The 16,198-nt window shown below is 26.7% G+C and overlaps 1 protein-coding gene across 1 annotated transcript; it reads left to right on the top strand.

The window, feature by feature from the left end:
- Nucleotides 1-718: 718 nt before the first annotated feature.
- Nucleotides 719-10,127, top strand: LOC112595598 (pre-mRNA-splicing factor CWC22 homolog). The gene is made up of 11 exons (XM_025340863.1): nucleotides 719-800; nucleotides 4,255-4,315; nucleotides 5,074-5,299; nucleotides 5,363-5,491; nucleotides 5,564-5,758; nucleotides 6,905-7,043; nucleotides 7,131-7,265; nucleotides 7,501-7,742; nucleotides 8,090-8,370; nucleotides 9,929-10,027; nucleotides 10,097-10,127. The coding sequence occupies exons 1-11, from the start codon at nucleotides 719-721 to the stop codon at nucleotides 10,125-10,127; spliced, it is 1,620 nt and encodes a 539-aa protein (XP_025196648.1).
- Nucleotides 10,128-16,198: the final 6,071 nt, after the last annotated feature.

Consider the following 16,198-nt stretch of genomic DNA (forward strand, 5'->3'; position numbering starts at 1 on the left):
CTCCGCCGCGCGCCCGTTGTTCACACCGCGCTGCGACCAGACGCGTTCAAAACATTGGTTAGAGGCGCTTCAACGACGATGCCGAGGACGACGACGACGACGACGACGACGACAACAACAACAACAACAACAACAACAATAATAATAATATTTTTGTTTGGCCCGCTTCCAAGGTTATTGGCCACAGCGATTATGAGTCACGGACGCCACGTGTCGTTTTCCAAGACCCCTCCGCCCCTTGCACCCCGCCGAAAACAACTAATCTCGACCACCGCCGCCGACGCCGCTGACACCACCGCCGCCAGCACCAACGCCGCCGCCGCCACCACCATCATCACCACCACCGCCACCGCCACCACCACCACCACCGCCGCCGCCGCCGAAACCATCACTCCCGCCAGAACCAGAGCTTATAAACATAGTCACCGTCGCCGACGAGTCCCGACACCCGCGACCCGTTCCTCTTGTGGCCGATAGGCGTTGCAAACGGTGGCGGTGTAGCGCTGCGGACGACGCGCGACGGGTACGACAACGACGACGACGATGACGACGACGACGCACGCTCGCTCGCCATCATTCGTGCCAATGCACCGTTGACGTCCACACCTATCGCGCGCCCATCGACACGTCGCATCTCCTCTCAGCACTCGCGGAACCTAGGCACTACGTCTCTCAGCATCCGTCGTCTCCTCACGTACTCCGTTCGCGTTTTTCAGAGATGAACTTGCCGCCGCCACCACCATATCCTTTGAACCCACGTGGCCACTACCGCTCCGTGAGACGCATCTGTCCGCGTGCCGGTAAGTGTACAGTTTCTATGAGTTTTTTTTCTTGATCCTTTTTTTGTCCGCGTTTTGCGCCGCGGTGCTTTCGTCCCGGATACCCTGGTTCGCGGTGTTGATCACTGTGCCCGGGCGCTTCTATTTATTATCTATTTTCTTCGGATCGGGTCTTTTGCCGATCACCGCCGCATCTCGTCTGCTCGCTGTCCGTAATAATATAACATCATTAATGTCACATATTGTAAAGTACAAGAAAATTGTTGGACCGAATAGGTGTAAAATGAGTTGAAGTCCCGCGTCGGGATAATAAATCGCGTATTATCGATGATATGACGCCGCAAACAGCCCGGTACATTTTTTTCTACACCATCGGTTTGGGCGAACAAATCTCTTGGTAGTGTATCGAATCCGATTGTTCCATTCGAAAAATCCTAAATAATAGTATACTGTTTGCCATATTGTCTATAATAATAATAAAAAAAAAAAAATGTTATTGTAATCTTCCTTTGTTTATGGATGGCTTTATCGTGATTGATGTGAAATCGTATTATTATATTTTTACTCTCGATTCGTGCATGTTCTTACCATTGCAAATTAGTTATACGCACTTAAGATTATCTACTTATTGCTTTAAAAATATTTAAACGCTGATACACAACCATAAACAAATTTATTTTTCAAGTATACGTATTTAAAAATATTTCTTAAACAGCTATGATGTGATTAAAAATCGTAAAAAAGAATTGCTAAAATATTTATTTATTTTATTATTTATGTTATTTCAAATTATTATATTGAGTATAATTATTACAATTATATTCATGTTTTTCATTTGAATAATAAAAGGTGGGTGAGTATTAAAAATACTAAATAGAAATATCTTTAATGGCCAATATGTGTAAATGTTTTATCATTTAAGCTTTTAAATTCAACGATTAAATTGAAAAATCTCAAAGAGAATAAAAAAATGAATAAATACAGTTTTATATCAATTTAAATTATTTGTATTAGGCATTAAATTAATATTATTTGATTATGTGAATAATTTCAGTATATTTTAAAGACATTATTGTATTTAATAAATTAAAATACATAGTATTCAAATACTAAACACGACTATAAGCTGTTATACTTTTGCTTTTCCGTCACAGATTTGTAATAAGATTTTGACTTTGATTTTATTATTAGAACGGGTGCATTATTGTATTCATTTTATAAAGTATTTGTCTAGATCTTTTTTCATCTTTAATCAGGATAATTGAAATAGTGACTTGATTGTTAGAGCAGCTTGTCATTGAATAAGACGTGACAGATATAATAGTGCGCTTCAGCGTTTGGCTAAAAATATAAAACTTAGCGTCTTATATATATAAATATATATTCACGGACTTAAATTGTATCTATGTGTGAGTTTATACAGTTAATACATTTAGTGTGTATCTACACCAGACATATCAAATGTCAAGTATTTACTGGGCCAAATATATTGAATAGTAAGAATAGTAAGAATAGTAAGAATAGTAAGAATACTATACAGGCCGCACACTGAATTTATTGAAAAAAACATCTTTGACAAATGTATAAAGATTATCTAAGAAAGTACATGATACTACATATATATTATACATAATATGTTTACCAAAATATCTCTTTCTCTAACTCAGTTACCTATAGTTACGACGTAAAATATTTATTTATTTATTTATAATTTTTTACAATATATATATTATTTAATAATAGGTTTATATGATGATAATAAATAATATATAATATATTAGTTATGTGAGTGTGTGTTTGGGCACATGAACATGTTTTAGTTAAATTTCCAAGTGAGATATACTCTTAGCATAAGTAACTTAAACTAAGTTGTATGATTTAAAGCGTTTGAGGCATTTAATGTCTTGCAAAGTTGTCAAGAAGTTGTTTAGTAGTTGTGTTGGTGTGCAGCTCTATAGTTTTTCACATATATTTATTGGCAAACTATTTGGTTTCATCCTGGATGGATATTTTTAAATCTCAGTGAATAATTTTTCATTTTTGGTATGCTGTGAAAATGACAAGAAGGGCAATATTAACATTTTTAAATATTTTAACAACGTAAAATGATTTCAATGTTGATTTGATGGTATAACTTGACAACCATATGCCATAAGTCTAAATTGGTTTAAAATAGCTGTATATAGCAGCCTTCTGTTTTCCAGGTCAAGTGTGGAATGTCTTCCAACTAGCCAGTATGATTTAGGTATTTTTTCTTTGGTTTTCAATTATTATTTTTTGGGGAAACCTAGTATTTTAAATTCATACGGGAATCTAACCATATATCTAAGTATTTAGCTGAATCTTTCTGTAATTGTTGTGCAATCCCACAAAACTTGAAATTAAATTGAGTATATATATATACTTTATGGTAATACATAACTTGATATTTATTTATTATTTTATTAATATTTCCAATTCAAAATTATATTAAAGGGTTTGAAAGCTGTGATTATTTATCATCTGTATGCCATATAATAGGCAATTTATATTTCCAACGTACTGATTAATTCAATGATGAAATAAGCATTGTGAAATGAGTTTACCAACAAATTTAAAATAGCATTTCTTAAGTTCCAATTTTCTCAGTTTGTTTGGTATGACATATAAAGATAAAATCAAAAGAGTGGGAATGTTGATCTCAAATAAACTTCGTGAAAAATTCAAATTTGTTTAAAGAATGTCTATTGCATTGTAAGATTAATGGGGAAAAATCGAATATCTCCAACGCATATGTAATAAATAAGAGCCAGAAAACTATTGCTTCCAATTCACTGAATACTGCATTGAGTAATATAAATGTTAATAAGATAAATTACTTTGAAAGTTTCGGCGCGCCATCACTAATATTTTAATTAAGTACGCGACAATTGACATAAATACACGGTTGAGTGCGAATTCGAAAAAATAGGTTTTCGTGTATAAAATTATGTACCTCTTTAGAGATCATAAACACCTAAGTAGATACGTATAACATTATAAATTAAAACAATTATATAGATTTGTTTATTTTGGCTACATTGTATACTACATTTCACACGATATTAATTTACCGATGTTTCACATATCTGACATCTGTTATGATTTACACTATAAATTAGTAAATTATTTTTCTATCATCACAAATAATAATGATGTTAATACAGAATACATTACGAAAGTCTATGGTTCAAAGCTTATAGTTCTTATTTGTAGATATTGTGTACTACAAAGTATTTATTGTTAGTATTTTAATTACAATTTTAAGAACGATTAAAATTTTATGTTATAATTCATCATGATTTTCGATGTAAGAAATAAATACATTTTATAGTACATTATTATTTTTTTAAACAGAATATAGATTTTGTAAAACGAACTTGATAATTGGAATAAAAGTATAAGACTGTTTATGTTTGAATATACATCCTACTGGTAATAATATATTATATTACAGGTCGACATAAAGGAAACAGCCGGCTAACCACAATTCCAGAGTACATAGTTAACAAACAGAGGTAACGTTTACAATATTACTCATATAAATAAGACATAAACCTAAAAAAAACCTAAAAATATGATGTGTGGTTCTTATTTAGCTCTTATAACAACAGTTATTTCTCGTGTTAATCTACCATTTATTATATCTTTAAAACAAATATATCATTAAGTAGGTAACTGTACTTAATGATTTTATTAAACTATGTACGAACCTATCAAATTATTATTATATAACCCTAAAGTATGATGTATAATTTGTGGTAAAAAAAAGTGATGATTTTATTTTTCTGAAATAAATTAAACTTTATTACCTACAATAGTAAATTTCAATGTTTTACAAAAAGGAAATATAATGTATAACTAATTAATTAAATAAATAAATCCACATAAGTAAATAGTTTCAATTTTATTGTGTTAATAGAATATTCAGTTATCAAAATAATTTATACACATGTATAAATATATTCTTTGAAGGTACTAATAAATACTTTAATTAATTAATACAACTATAATGAATGACTTAACTCTAAATACTTAAAATAAAATAACATATTTAGAAATCTTTTATAGTGATAGGTATATATTAGTGAGTGAGTATAGCGTACGAATAATAACCACTAATTATTTCTTATTGGTATAATACTATATAATATCATACCTATGTAGGTAGGTATTTATTAATGAATTTTTACTGTAACCACCGGTGCTAACCGATTTGTTAACCTATAGACAATAATAATATACACTTTTATTTTTTTTAAATTCATCATTATAGTGAGGAATATCAAGCAATTGCCTGGATTATATTACAACAGTCAATCTCTAATTTAGTGAAACAACTGACTTCAGAAGACAAAGCCAGGGAAGTCGCAAAAAAGATTTTACGTTTAAATATAACGCGTGGTAAAGGTTTACTTTGCAAGAATATTATGGCTCTTCAGTTTGCTTCAAGTGATAAAACTCATATTTATGCTTTGTTTATTTCCCTTATCTACCTTGAGGTAGGTAGCTTAAATTTTTTCGACATAACAGGATTTTCAATAAGTTTATTTTGGTATTGTTAGTTTCCAGACGTAGGAGGGTTACTCTTGGTACGATGTCTTCAGCAGTTTAAAGTTGCAAATAAAACAAGAGAAAAATGTGAATACTTAACATCAATTCTATTTGTATCATACTTGATTATTAATGATGTTGTGAGTGTTAAATTGTCTTAATTATTTGAAAATATTCACACCAACAAATACCTAACTTATTGAACGATACAGGTTTCACCACTTATGGCTGTTAAACTATTGACATTTCTTATCAAATTACCGTCACAAAATTCAATTGATGCAGCATTTGTGATTTTAAATACATGTGGACATAAATTGAGTAATCAAAATAAACAGGAAATCGAAAACCTTATAAACTTAGCTGGATATAGTACTTCGGCATTCAACATGCGGTTTGGCAATAAGGTAAAAATATCACTATAATATTTTTTTTATGTTTAGTTTTAAATATTCATTTACAGACTAGTTCAAAATTAAATTACAGTAACTGTGTTACGTTCTTGTGCTATTTCTATATAAAATAGAAATAGTAATTTTGATAATCCTTTAAAACTTACCTAGTTGTATTCAGGCATATACATTTATATAAAATTAAATAAAGGTTAATAACATGGTCTAATATAAAGTACATTTTAAATTTATTACTTTGGTTTTGTAAAGTTTAAATTGTTTTATTAATTTGAGTTTTAGTGCAATATTAGAGGTATATAAAAAATGTGATTCTTATTATTTAAAAATAAAATTTCGAATCTACATTAATTTAATTTCTGAGATATTTTAATAGTATTTTAATTAGCAGTATTAATCTTATTAGAATAATATTTACTTATCGATTAATGAAATATAATAGAGTACGGATTTCTATGCACTAAAAATTATCGAAATATGCCATATAATATGCAGTACCTAAAAATCATAAAAATATGCAACAAATATGAAAGGAATTTTTTTTATTTGTAAAATATTTACAAATTAAACAACTTACAATAATTAATTACTTAAATAAACTAAGTATATAAAAATTTTTCGTTTTAATATGCAATATATTTCGAAATTTGTAAAAATATACAGAAATGTACAAATAAAATTTCACCATTAGATTCAAATTCTTATGATTCGTGAAGATAACTGACAATAATCCAAAAAAGTAAAAGGGAAAAAAATATGCAATTGCATAGAAATCCGTGCTCTAATAATAATTGTAATATAAATATAAAACAAATTTATTTTATAAGTTATAAGTTAAAACTATTGTTAACATAAACAATAAAAATTTTAAGATGTTTATATATGGTATTTTGTATGATTTTAATTGATAAAGATGTTCAATAGATTAATAATTATTAATTCATATTTTGTTAAAAAATAAATAAATTTGTATTATTAATTTATAAAAATATAGAATACTATATATTTTTGTTGATTATGTTAGTCTATTATTTAATATTATTTAATGTAATCGTTTGTCTCTTATAGTTATGATTATTGAGACTAACAATAATTTAATGTTGATAAATTATTAATAATAAGTAATAAATTATTATATTTTAGATTCGACGTATGATACAAATAATAATGAAAACAATTACGCTTAAAAATGTATTGAAATTCAAGAAACCAGCTGTGACAAAATTTAGGATGCCTTTTAATATTTCCTTGGAAAATAATATCAATCCAGAATTGGATTTGGGTATGAGTACCTTGTTATTTATATTTAATACACCATACTCACTTTAATATAATGGTTTTTATTTCAAAGTCAATTTTGGTTTTACAGACTATTATTCTTACGATCCATATTATGCATCTGCTGAAGAACTGTACGAATTATTTCGAAAACAAGTTCTAGAATCTGATGATAGAGATGAATACATATTAATGTATGATACTAAATCCTATGGTAAAAAAAATAGTAAGTATCTATTTTTAGAAGTAAGTTACCCTCAACTATCATATTTATAGATCTATTGTATCAACTACCTATATACACTTAATTACCTATACATATATTAACTTTGAGATAAATTAAAGTTTTAGTCTACGCAGTTTTTAATTTCAAATATTTTTATTGTAATGGTAATATATAAATAAATAATAATTATTAAATAAATATTAATACTATAATAATATAATGTTATATATTTTAGAGACACAAAATAAATATGTGATTAAGTTCTCAGGAAATCCAAAAATAGATAAAAACTCGAAATCATTAAAAGAATTAGTACAAGTCATGATGGACTCATCAACATTTAAGTACGAAAATTGTGCTTCTCAATTAATGAAAATAAAATTGAATCCTGGCCAAGAAATGGAAATTTGCATTATGTTTTTTGAACTTTGTTTTGAGCGTGATTCATATAATGAGCATCTAGGACACATAACACAAGTAAGATTCAGTGTACATTTGTATAAATAATTGTTTACTATACTTAGCTCAGTGTCTTATTATTTTATGACGTTAAAATTGTAATATAATTTTAAAATGAATGTAATACTCGTATAATTGGTTTGAATTTTTAATTTCGTTGTTAGAAATTACTTTGGAGATAAAAATATTTAAAATCAATTGTGTAAATTATTTAATTAATTTCATAATCGGTTAAATGTAATTGTTTTAATTTAAATCGTTTAATTACAGTATAAGAAGAAATAAAGAATAAAATAAAATAATACAGATAAAACTGTCGAAAAGAATTGTCAACCTTTCACGTAATATATTTGTTTTTGTTTTAGATATTTTGTCAGCTAAACAGACTTCTAATTGAACCGTTAGAAAAATTGTTTGTTGACACCTACACTATTGTCAATAGTTTTGACACGATAAAATTACATAATGTTGCAAAATATTTTGCTCAACTGCTATACAGTGATACAATTTCTTGGAAGGTTTTGTCAGCTATACAACTGAATGAAGTTGAAACAACAGCTTCTACTGGTAATTTCGTCAAGCATTTGTTTCTCGAGTTGTACGAACATATGGGAGAACAACAATTGAATGAATGTGTTGAGGATCCGTAAGTAAAATTATTTCAATGGTTATGTTTTTGGTTATACAGAGGAAAACCGCGTTATACTTATTTTACTTTCCTCCTTTAATAATGCATTTATTCAAATTCTAATTTTTGGAATTTTGAGAGCATTTTTATTTATTTAAATATTTTATTCCATTTAAGGAGTGTGTATACAAACGTTTTTCAAATGAAATTCGTCCTATTATTGTGAATATGTGAATTGTTAAATGATGAATAAATTTAAAAAAATTATAAATCTAAATCTATATTCAAATAATCAATTTCTGAGTTCTTCAAATTTATGTACCAAAGATAATTATTCTTATCAAGAGGATATCAGTTGCGTACTATATTTTGTTTTCTCTTTCTGGACCACGCATATAACTTAGACAAAACGCATTTATGCAGAAACATTTTTGTTTGTGTTTTTTGAGTACTTAATTTTAGAGTGAAATTATCTAAAACAAAAATTATAGAGAATAATATATTTGAGGGTATGACATATCATCATATTATGATAATATTTGTCTGTAAATATTGCCTCAAAACTATTTTAAACATCGTTGAAATTTTTTTTTTTTTTTGAAAGTTGAATATTAAGTTAAATAATCATAAATCATAGAACAGATATGTAGAAAACTTTCAAAAATGTGATCCTTTATAATTTTTGTAATATGTACTTTTTATTCTATAATTATTGATTACTTAAAAACATCAAAAAAATGATTTTGCGTAAATGCGTTTTATCTAACCGGGCCAAAGAGAGAAAACAGTGCTGTGACATCCTCTTAATCAAATATAAAATGATTTTAATAATAGATTTTTAGTATAGTACTTATTATACTTGGACACAGACCTGGCTCAAGTGTTTAAACATGCCAAGGCAAACTTGAGTTTTGTCACTTCTTACATGTAAAATTTTTAAAAATTATAAATTATAATACAAACATGTTAAATACTCTAGGCATGAGTTTATATCATCTACTTATTGAGCTGGGCTTGCTTGGACAATTTGTATAAGTTATAAAATGTTTGCGTGATATTATATTATAAATTATTACAATATTTTTAATCATCATAACTCACATATCTTTAAAAAATTATCATAATTAGGTACATACAATTCCATACTTCAGAAACCACTATTTTTAGTTTTGATTTTTGTGCTTGAACATTAAAAAAAATCTGCTTTATAATTAAAGTGTGGTTTTGATTTTTAAAAAGGAATTATTGATACAAGAAATTCTAAAAATGGTATAAGAGTCTAAATATTTTAATATAATTTATTAAATTTCACGAGGAGTAATGCTGAGCAGAAGTTTATTCTGTTGGAAATAATTGCAACAGAAAGGAATGTTATCCAATTTTAATTTGAAGGGAAGCAATAATATCATGGTATCTTATCGTGTGGTGGTTTTAATAATACGAACCAAATATATTAAAAATCCAAAAATTAAAATTTGAATAAGCTATTTATTAAAAGAAGTTATGTTGAAATGCATAATTGGTAAATTACGCATTAAATTAAGTTTAAAAATAAAATCAAAATTTATTATTTCAGTTCGTTGAAAAATGCATTTGAAGGAATTTTTTTTGGAAGTAGATATAACCCAAACTTTTCTGTTGAGTTTTTTTCATCTATTGGTTTGAGTGGCTTAATGTAAGTCTATTAAATTTAAAATGTATTAAATATTTTTAATAATTTAATAATTCATCATTAAATTTTTAGTTATACATTTGAAAACTCATTAATTTTCTGATTCAATTTATAATTTGAGTGGTTACAATCAGTTGATATTGGATAATTACATATTGACTGGCGGCTGCAACAATAACCTACACCGATTCAACTTCATCTATCACTTTTAAAATTTAATTGGAGTTATTATATCTAATATTTTATTTCTATGATATAATTAACTTATATAGTACAAAATAAATTTACTTAATTTTAGAGTTGTTAGTGTTTTTTCTAGGTTAGTTACTAAACTATAGTTAAAAATAAAAAAAAAAAGCTTTCATTAAATTTTTTTGTTAATAAACAATTTATGCTACACGACAGCTATTTATAATCGAAACAAAGAAAATAAGGTAGATTACCTATGTTATAAGTAATAATTTATTTGGTTTAAAAATTAATTAATTTAAGGATCTTGATAAGAACATTTTTCTAAATAATAAGTTCATCTTCGTTCAACTTCTAAGATTATTAGTTATGTTAAACGATCCATTGATTTATAATGTTTGTACGGAGGTAACGGGTTTGTTATATAAACATGAAATAAGACTTCAAAAATGTATTAGTTGTACCTATAATATTAGCATAATTATATTATGGATGGTATTGTCTTTTTTTTTTATTATTATTATAGTACTTAAGTCACTATAATAATCAAATAAATTATTCATTATTGATAAACAATGTATTTAAATATAATACAATTAATTGTCAAAAAATATTTTTTTTTGTATCGTGAAGTTCAACTACAATATTATTGTAAAATTAAAACTGCAAAGATTATACCTACCTTTATTATGAAATAGAATAAACAAAAAATACAAAATGTAAAACTGTTTCTTACCTTTATTCATTTATTATAATAAATAAATACATTTAAAGTTTAAACTTTTTAATACTTTGATGATAATGGAAGTTGAAAACATTTAATAAGAACACTGATTACCTACCATTCCTACTACCTAGAATCCTGCAGGTGATCGTCAGTTGAATAAACCAGTACTCTATTAATATGTAGTACAATAAAATTGTGCACTAATCTTTGTACTACAATGTTTAAACTGTTCAACCGTATACATTGATATATTTTAGTGGTAGCTAAATGTACTTTTCCATCGCAACACGTTGACTCTGCATTATTTTAAATGCTGGTAAGTTTGAAGATGGTAATAAGTAGTTGTTATTAATTTAGTATTAATTAATGTTTTAGTTGTATTAACTACAATTCGCTGTTGCGTATTATGACGTTAAATGCCTTTACTGGATTGTTTAGGTAGGGGTCAATCAAAAATCAGATCTTTTAGTGGTCATCACGACTTTTAAAAGCTATTGACTATCAATACATGCTATTACTAGTATGTACCGATTCTTTCAAACCTATAGCGTAACTCTATAAAAAGTCTGTCATGTGTTGCCATCCAACGATTGATCCACACTGTTTGTAAATACTATCAAGCGGTAAGCAAGAAAAGTTCGAATATCTCTCGAATTCAAAAAAGTGTATGTTTGAATTTTTATTGATCATATTTATTGTAAAATATCATTGTAGGAGTGACGGTCGGGGTGAGAAAAATAATTTTATTTCACGATATAAAGTGTATTATTCTTTTTACAATAATTACTTAGGTAATATATCTAAAATTTATTAAAAAAAAGTTTTATACAAATTTGTTCATTTTTCAAATTAAATTTGAAAACTAGTTCCCTTTTTTGAAATAAGATAAGTCATGTAATAATATTGTTTTAATACTAAATCGATCGTTACACGCATGTAAGATTAAAATTTTAAATTTTAATGAATAAATATTTATAAGTTCTATAGAATAATAGTACCGAGAGCAATTCGTATACAGTAAAACCCCTCCTGTGCGGAATTGCACGGGGCCGATAAAACTTTCTGTTTTAAGCAGGTTTCCACACAAATGAATAAAAAGAAAAATTCCGTACAATAGAGTTACAATTTTTGTATGATTCAGATTTAAGATTATAATATTTTCCGGCCAATAATAAAAATAAAAATATTTATTTTTATAACAATATTATATATACCTATGGATACAAATCCATGAAGTTCTATGTATATATCTCACAATTTTAATCTATAAATTTACAGTTTTCAACATTATTCTATTGTACTTGGAATTTTTACTCGTTATTTATTAAATTCATTTTTATATTTTATATTATATTATTAAATAATAAATAAGTATCTACTTATAGTTTATTTTAACAGTGCAGTAAATATTACTGCTATAATTATCACTGTTAGTATATAGTTTAATAATTGTCATCAGTTGTAGAATAATATTAAAAATAGGTAATATGTATGTAGTTATACCAAAATACTGATCATAGAAAGGTGTGTATCACTGTATCACAGAAAAGTACTTAGATCAACTTTTACAACTGCTAGAACAGTAAGAATAATACGAAATACCTGTAAAGATTCTAATACCTAGAAAAATGTATATGGTAGGTTGCATTTACTAAATATTTGCCTTACCACTAACGAGCCCCGTAAGCCACCACTAATGAATGTGGGTATCAAAAATATTTTTGTTCATTTTATGATATGTTTTTCCGTTTGTTCAAGGTATTTATGATTTACGGGACCAAAATAAGCTCTCCGTTTTACATTAGACAGGTTCCGTTTTATCAAGGGTTTAATCCTATGTTAAATTATAGAAATCTGCTGGGACCATAATAAATTTACGCACAGAACAGGATTCCGTCTTAACAAGGGTCCGTATAAGACAGGTTATACTGTACTTTGGCTTAGGTTTGAAAGTGTATTTCATCAATTCCCAGTAAAAGAACTTATAATAATATAATAAGTGAATAATCCAACACAAGTTTTCACTAACCGCATGATAGATTACGACGAAGTTCCTTTTTTGTGATCAATATAGGAACTCCCCATATAAATAATTGACAGCATAATATATTTACGTTAGTATGTATGTCGTATAGGTAAATGATAGATGTGGTTTGATACCTTACTTTTATAAAATCTCCTCTTCCGACGGATTTATAAAGATGATTTTGAATTCTACCGGACGCTTACAAGTTATAATTTTGGTATATGAAAATTGCGCTAAAGGTAATAAAAAAAAAAAAATTCATAATAAATTATTTATTTATTTATTATTGTTCATTTATAAATGAAATTAAAAATAATTGCGTGATTTTTGATAACTGATCAACCAAAATATTATACTAAAATTTCGTTAAAAACGTACAAAATAATAGATATGAGAAAAATATTTATAATATATAATAACAGTGTGTACTTTAAAGCTTAAATTGCAGTATAAAATATAAGTGTAGATATAATATGTAATTGTGTAAATAATACTTAAATGTCTGTCATGTATTATATTTATTAAATTATGAACAATAATCTAAAGTTGGGTTTCATAAACAAGCACTGAATATTCAATGAATCAAATGATTTATTAAATACATGAATCAGTAGCTCATGAGTACTTGGTTCAGTATTAAATTTTAGTAAGCTGTTTGATTAATCAAATTTATATACAAAATATATAATTAACATACGTACATGTACTAAATTCGTAGGATGGGTGTGATTCACAATAATTCACGTTACATTTATCGATTTTACCTGTAACTTTAGGATAAAAATTTACCAAGAACTTTCTTAATACACAACTATCTGAAGGGGCGTCGCTCTAGTAAATCCGGTTTTCAAAATTGTATCTTTTTAATAGTCGATGTGATTTCTAAGTTCGTTGAATCCAAAAATCGTACGCTTTAAAATGAATTAAAAATTTTTAAAAAAATGTATGCACATATTTTTTTCTTTTTCTATCTGTCTATTATAAACAAAACTATTGTATAATTTATCTTTCAAATGTTTCATTTTTAAACGTTTTAAATTTAAAAATGAAAAGGGAGACGACATTCAAGGGTATCGAAAAGAAATAAATATGTAATTTGTTACTTGGAATATCATGTGATTTAAGTTATGTTTTATGTATAAGTTGGTATAAATATGTGTTTATAAAATATGATACTAAGTACAATGGATAAACACAAAATATATCATTTATTATTTAAATTTACATATTTGCAACTATATTTTTATTATATATATTGTAGTTAATATCTAATAATGAACATAGTTAGTGGTTACTTTAGTAGTTACAAGTGTAGGTTGGGAGGGGGAGGGGGGTGTCTTTGATTTCTCTAAAAATCTTTCAAAGAACCTAAAATAAAATAAGCCGGTAATTCCTGCTATACCGCCTCTACTTTCATTTGACATACCAACTTTATTTATGACCGAATAAAATTTTTCTAGAAAAGTTTATCAATATTTTGAATTGACGTCCGGTATGCCTTTTTTTTAAACTTAGTTGCATTCTTAACTTTATTGATTTAATGATGGAAACTTCATGATAGTATTTATTATAATTGGATATATGAAGTATTTTTGAACAATGGTATAAACCTTATTGATAAATTTAACAAACAAAATAAAAATGTGTACTTATTATTAAAATATTTCGAAAAGGCACACAAAAATAATCGTAAATACAATATTATTGGTACTATAGTTATCATAAATATTGTACGAAAAATGCTCACGTAAATTCTTGTTTCATATTACATATAAATTTAAAATGTTTAAATTTATTTATTTATTTTTTTTTTTTTTGATTCAAATTTAAGTTTATTATAAACTTTTTTAAATAATAATTGTAATTTTAATTATATTATATAAGTATACATAAATATTTGTACTTATATTGATCTATAAATTGCTTCAGAGTGCACTCTTAAACAATTAACAATAATAATTAAGTAATTATGTAACCTTTGATACACAATCGATGTCATTAATTTTCATAGTATCATATTATATTATACCCATCTAATTTACAGAGATCTCTTGAAAGCGTCTCAAATTTATACCCGTAAAATGTTTGGAGGGCATCCATAAAAATGCACATAGCCAAAAAAGGTGCCCTTATGACCCATTGGCGTCACAATAAAATCACCATTTTAGACAAGTATCGCCTCAAAGAGACGAATTGAATTATTCTAAAGTTTTTTTTATTTTTAGTTTTAAGCTATAATAAATTTAGTTAATTATAAACTATTTCAACACGAGTAATATGATTTTATTTGCGTTATTTCTATTTTTTTTAGAGATATCAATAAACCGGCGCACTGAGAATATACTTAAATTACAACCGATATGTTTGCTCCATTAGGTTATTAAAAAAGATTTAGATAACAGAACGCACTCAGGTGACGCCCCAATTTGCGTTCCACTAAATAGTCTATTGATTTATTTTTATACCTACAAAATATAGCTATTTTTGAATGTAGTATGCTACAGCCTATTATATTGATTTTCCTATATTTGTTTATGAAAAATATATTTATGTATTAACTTATTATCATTATTATTTTACCAAAAACTAAAAAAAAGTTAATTGATAATAATTGCAAAATTGTATGAGGCCCTAAGAAACAATATTAACGGAATACTTACAATATTAAACTATTTGAATTTTGAAGAATAAATATGTTTTAAGTTCACATTGCAAGTTAAATTATTTAAATTTAATTGTACTTTTCTCATAATATTTTACGGTGTAGCTTATTTTACTCAAACTCCTAAATAGGTACCTAAACATGGAAATTACAATGTGCGTACTTCAATAGCTAATGTCAACTCTAAGATGTATCTTTTTAAATTTTATATATTAAATTCTAAACGGAAGCTAATTCGGCAAATTTTCGATTTTACCTGAAAAAGGGTCAACGCGATTGAGTACTAAATACTAATATTGAAATTGCTCGATCGACCAAAAAACAAAAAAAAGGACAATTTACTATTTTTATATAATAGTGCTTATTACTCACATAGTTATACTTTTTATAAGCAATCAATAAAACTTAATACGCTTAGTAATGACTAATGACGTGTTTTTGTGTTATACAGTCACACAAATAAGTAAATTTTATTAATTATTATACACGTTTTTCAATAATAAATTATTTTTATTTTATTTTTTAAATAAAAATATTATACTTTAAAAAACACGTTACTTGATCGTAATA

This window comes from Melanaphis sacchari, unplaced genomic scaffold, assembly GCF_002803265.2.
Source record: "Melanaphis sacchari strain LSU unplaced genomic scaffold, SCAv2.0 Contig28_pilon_pilon, whole genome shotgun sequence".
NCBI classification, from domain to species: domain Eukaryota; kingdom Metazoa; phylum Arthropoda; class Insecta; order Hemiptera; family Aphididae; genus Melanaphis; species Melanaphis sacchari.

Excerpts from the sequence above, each read along its gene's own strand:
- LOC112595598 (XM_025340863.1), top strand. The coding sequence starts at position 719 with ATGAACTTGCCGCCGCCACCACCATATCCTTTGAACCCACGTGGCCAC. Across the intron at positions 5,492-5,563 it reads ACTTGATTATTAATGATGTT|GTTTCACCACTTATGGCTGT; the intron begins GTGAGTGTTAAA and ends TGAACGATACAG. Across the intron at positions 7,743-8,089 it reads ATCTAGGACACATAACACAA|ATATTTTGTCAGCTAAACAG; the intron begins GTAAGATTCAGT and ends TTTTTGTTTTAG.